Below are 5,381 nucleotides of genomic sequence, written 5' to 3' on the forward strand. Positions count from 1 at the left end.
TCAAATTCATAACCTAGTTACAACTGGAGGTTTGAATAGTTTTACTTTAGCTGAGGCATTACAACACAGCCGCTAACAGAGACGAGGAGCTAACAACAGACCCCTGATGTATTTTCTTTACCTGTTGAAAATAAGAGCTGAATCTCTGTCAAATTACATCATACAAAAGTCTGAGGATAACTTCCTTCCAACCATTAAGGAGATTCTGAAAATAGTCATTGAGGCTGCTTCCTCTTCTGAAAGAGCCATTAAACAGGGAAAAGAAAATGGACATATTGTGTAATATAGTTTCATGTCTGATAAATAGAGAGTATGGACACAGCTGACACATTTTAGCTTATAGGTCTGCTCAATTAAGCTTAATATGTGACTAAACAGAAAAAAAAAGCTACTAGATCTTTCATCAAACTCTCCTACCTACTGGACCCCATATGGTCTAAATTCTACAACAGCAGCAATGACTAAATGGCAAAGATTAGCAAGTTCAATTCTTATATCCATTTTCGTATGAGGAAACATATTTGTAGTTTCTTTTTAAGTAGATTTATCATTTATCATTTTTTTTTTCTCCTTTATGTTTCTTTGTTTCTCACACCAATTATTTGAAAAGCTGATCCTAATGATCATAGCCTGTTTGGATTCCTGGCTGCACTATAAGCTCCCCACAACTATCTTTGGGTGTGTTCCATCTGTGTTTTCTTTTTCATTTGGTTCTATGTTATTCCAGTCATCTTCAATTTATTTCATTTGCCGATTTCTGCTATATGATGCTTGGGTGTCCAGAATCCAAGAGTTTCATTGCTGGCCCTTTCTCTGGTTACAACACACACTTGAAATGATCTGGAATAACTCAGAATGGTTAGTGAACATAAAGTTGGACAACTAAGTCCACCAACAATATGCTAAATAGCTGACAGGATAAATTCTTAATTTTTGAAATTAAATTTGAGAGAAGGCAAACAAACACTTAGCAGTAATTGCAACTGATGCTGAATAAGAAAGAGAGATAAGTTCAAAGAGTTGACATATATATAAGGTGACCGACTGGCCGTGTCATTGGCCTACTGGATAAATAACCTTGCAGTAATTGTTCTGGCTCTCTCTACTCTCAGTTCAAATCTGCTGAGGGTCAACTTTGATTTTCATCCTCTCTAGGTCGATTAAGTTCCAGTTTTGTTCTAGGGTTGATTTTCCTCTTACTCTTTCTCTTGGTCTTTCTGGAATATGCCAGGTTTAAGAAATGCTCACAACACACCATATGTCACAGCAATGCCTTTATGACTCTATGAAAATGAGGGTAAGGCACTCTCACACATACACACATTATATGGGGATGGGAGTTGGAATCTGTTTATCTATTTTAAACATTATGTAATACATATTTATATACTTATTTTTTTAAATTTTTTGTGTTTCAGAATTCAAGATGAATAAGCTGCAAGAAGGGCTGCAACAGCAACGGAAAATTGTAGAGCAGCTGCGTCTGGAAGCTGCCATTAACCGGATGCGAGTGTCCGAGTGCATAGAGGATATCAAGAAATTCACGGACACGCGTCTAGAGGAGGATTATTTAATTAAAGGCTTCCCTCGACCTGGTGACAACCCGTTTAAAGAGAAAGGCAGCTGTACAATATTGTAAGGGTGACCATCTAGTGTTTGTACATACGAACACTCACTTGCGCACACGCACACACACACACATATAAACACATGCATACACACAATCAGATATACATACACGCATATGCATACAAGTATTCAATATACATTGATAAGTTGTCTACCAAAATATTTGCATTATTAAAAAAATTTAAAATGAAACCAAAAAAGAAAAGAGTAAAAAAGATTTAATAAAAATCAATCCCCAAAAAATATTTTATTATGATGCAAATTGAAAATGAAGATAACAAAAAAGGTTTCTAAAAGGCGTCAAGGCTTTGGGTTAGTCTAAACCCACAGGAGCCAAATCACCCTCTCCTCACTTGAGAATATTAAGAGACAATTCTTACAAAAGGTAACACTCATTTTGTATCATGGAAAAATAAAAAAAAAGAAAAATAAGAAAAAAAAGCAAAGAACCATTAATGGAACAGAACCTTAACTTCTAAAATGCCACTCGTCAATGTTTGTTATAGGTGCAACACTGTCAGTCACGTTTATTGGGGAAAGGTTTATTCAGTCAAATGCCATTGGCTATATCTTGGATATAAGGCTATTGTCAAGATATCTCAGAGATAAAATGCAAATGCCATTAGTCAGTGTTTTGCTTCTACTGAAATGTCATTGGCCAAGTGTTTTATCTGCTGAAATGCCATTGGTTATTTTTTTTTTATTATTATGATTTTTTTCCCCCTGCTGTGATGCCATTGGAAGCAGTCTTTGCTTAAAATTGCCCATTGGCCAGTGTTTTGTTTCTGCTGTAATGTCATTGGTTAGTGTTATTTCTTGCTGAGTTCTCTCCCATTGATGAACCCTGGCTTGAAATGTTGTTGGCTAGTGTTTTGTTACAGCAGAAATGAGTGAAATATTTAAATTAAAAGAATGAAAAAGAAAAAAAAACAAAAAACAAACAAAAAATGGTAACAAGTTAATAAACTGCCTATTGTTTTGTGCTGTTTCCATAGATATTGTATGCATTCTTTAAACCCTTTTAGCTAATTATTCTTCCTTTTTTTTCTCTCCCTTTCTTATTCATCTCCCTTCCTTTCATTTTATTCCTCCCTCTTTCTCCCTCTTTCTTCATTATTTTGAGTTTTATCTCTCATTCTTGACTGCTTCTAATATTTTCTATTTTATTTATTTTTTTTTTGTTTGTAATTAAGATTTCATTATCTGTCTATAGCTTCATACCAGCAATTTCTCATTAAAACATATATATATATATATATATATATATATATATATATATATATATATATATATATATATGTATATATACACACACACACACACACACACACACATATATGAAGTGTGTATGCATGTATGTGTGTGTGTATATATATATATATATATATATATATGATATTCCCCTAGTTGTTTTGTTCTTCATTCTCTCTATCTTCACATCACCTACTACTTTTTTCTTTGTTTCTTTCATTCATTGTGTGTGTTTTTACCCCTCTCATCTACCATATGGTACAATTTGATACATGATGAGTAATTTTTAGTCATCTTGGATATTAGGAAGCAAAAGCTGAAATAATTGGGCAAAAAATTAAATTATCTTATAAATAAAGAAAATATCAAAAAAATGAACGGAAAATATTCTAAGCTTTTTACTATATTAATTTTTACTAAACCATTAATAAAACAGCTAACTTAATAAATCTCTGTTAAAAGTGACTTAGTTTAAATTCAGTGAGAGAAAATGCTTCAGTATTTCAATGTGAAGTAAGTTAAACAGCGTGCACATTTGTGAATGTGTGTGTATGTATGTATATTTTGTATATTTGTTATTAATAAACCTCTTTAAATGCCTAACAAAAATTGAGTGGCTAGGTTTAATGTTTGTGTCTGTCTGTCTGTGTGTATATATGTATGTATGTGAGTGTGTGTGTGTGTTTTGATAGCAACTTGTTAAAATGCCCATCATCAACAGAAACATGTGGTGTAACAAGTGGTAACTATCAATTAAAAACGTTTGCCTCTGTTTGTCTTATAAGGTTATACTTGTTTGAATCGTCCGACAACTGTTTCAGGTTGTGGCTTTGTGTGCAAGGGAGAAAGACAGACTTAAAAAAATATGAAATAATACTACAAAATAATAATGATTCTATTCGAATTTCCAGCAACGAGAAATACAAGAGGTTTCTCTATCCCCTTCGAAATTTTTTCTCCTCCTCTTCCTGCCTCCTTCTGCTGCCTCCTGTATTTTTCCTCCTATCTTCTGTGTGCTTAGTCCGTGTGGAGATAAGGTTTCTGTGTTTCTCACTCACTGGTCAGATATTGGTTAGTTAGTAAGGGTTTAGGGGCAGGGACAAATGTAGACCTTCAAACATCTGGTCCATGATGATAATGATGACAATGATGATGATGATGATGATGATGATGATATCTGCTGTGACTGTGTAGATCTTACTCATCACATCTCACATATCCATTGCAGATGGATCCCTCCCACCGCCGCCACCACCACCACCACCACTGTCTACTTGGTACAAGAAATGTCTTCAAATCTCTTGCTGTTCTCTCTTAAATTTCCTTTTCTTGTACACACACCTAATTCTCTCTCTTGCTCTCTCTCTCTCTCTACTGGTCTCTTTTTCAACATGCTCATGTGCACACAGCCTCATTCAACCACATATACATAAGCATATTATAATATGCTTTCCTGCACACATGATCTCATATGCACACTCTTATAAGCTCTCCTGCCTACACACACACACACACACACACACACACACACACTAATGTAGTCGCTCTTTTTCTTCCTCTCCCCACTAAATCTCACTGCCTTTATCTATTTACTCTTACCTTAATCTTCGCACTCCATTCTCTAACCAAACTAATTAATTCTACAGAATTTCTACAGGACTGGTGGATGTAAATTCCTGTCAAACATTCTTCGTCTCAGTTTCATATCCTGGCATCATCCACTTAACACAACTCCATTCTATCACCCCCCCCATCCCGCCCCACCCCACCATTTGCATTAACAATATAAGTTCTCGGAAACACTTTCATATGCGTGCACACACATACACACTCACACACATATACATGGACATATATACACACTCATGTGTACTCGCGCATTCATTCATTTCCATATAGCCCCCTCCCCTCCCCTTCACTCACCTTTCCTTTTGATTCAGTTCACGGAAAGTCCAGGTGAAGGGAGATGTTAAAATATCTGAAAATAACCACTAGCTTGTGCATGCACACGCACACACAGCTTCATCCATATACTGTCATAAATTTCCGTACACATTACTGATATACTCACATGCACACGCACACACACACATACACACGCACAGACACACACACGCACAGACACACACACATACATGGTCATCAAAGTATTATTCTTGTCAATGACATTTTGTTTGTTTTTTTTTCCTGTTTTTTTTTTCTGCTTTTCTGATTTTTTGCATTTTTCTTTTAAGAAATAAAAAAACATTTGCACTTGTGCTTATGTAAGCAATCATCATCGTTATTATTTTTATTATTATTATTATTATTAGTGGTATTTATTATTACTAAGGGCTAGTGGACAGCAGACCCAGTGGAGCGCTGAACAAAATTGGCTCACAGTACTTAGTTATGTTCCTCTGTTCTGAGCTCAAATCTCTTTGAGGCCAGCATTGCCTTTCATCCTTCCAGGGTTGATAAATGAAGTACCAGTCATGTTCTGGGGTTGATTTAATTGACTC

General features: G+C 35.1%; 1 protein-coding gene across 9 annotated transcripts in view; it reads left to right on the plus strand.

Annotated features, from left to right (window-relative positions):
* The window catches only part of LOC106884438 (guanine nucleotide-binding protein subunit gamma-1), a 303,773-nt gene extending 298,620 nt beyond the window's left edge, over positions 1–5,153 (plus strand). For all 9 annotated transcript variants that reach the window (XM_014935824.3, XM_052970048.2, XM_089356367.1 and 6 more), the window contains one exon: positions 1,419–5,153. In XM_014935824.3, the coding sequence (XP_014791310.1) occupies positions 1,419–1,639 (221 nt within the window). In that variant the 3' untranslated portion in view covers positions 1,640–5,153. The remainder of the gene's footprint in view (positions 1–1,418) is intronic.
* The last annotated feature ends 228 nt before the right edge of the window (positions 5,154–5,381 follow it).

The sequence above is a fragment of the Octopus bimaculoides genome, chromosome 8 (genome assembly GCF_046866305.1).
Source record: "Octopus bimaculoides isolate indiv1 chromosome 8, ASM4686630v1, whole genome shotgun sequence".
Classification (NCBI taxonomy): Eukaryota; Metazoa; Mollusca; class Cephalopoda; order Octopoda; family Octopodidae; genus Octopus; species Octopus bimaculoides.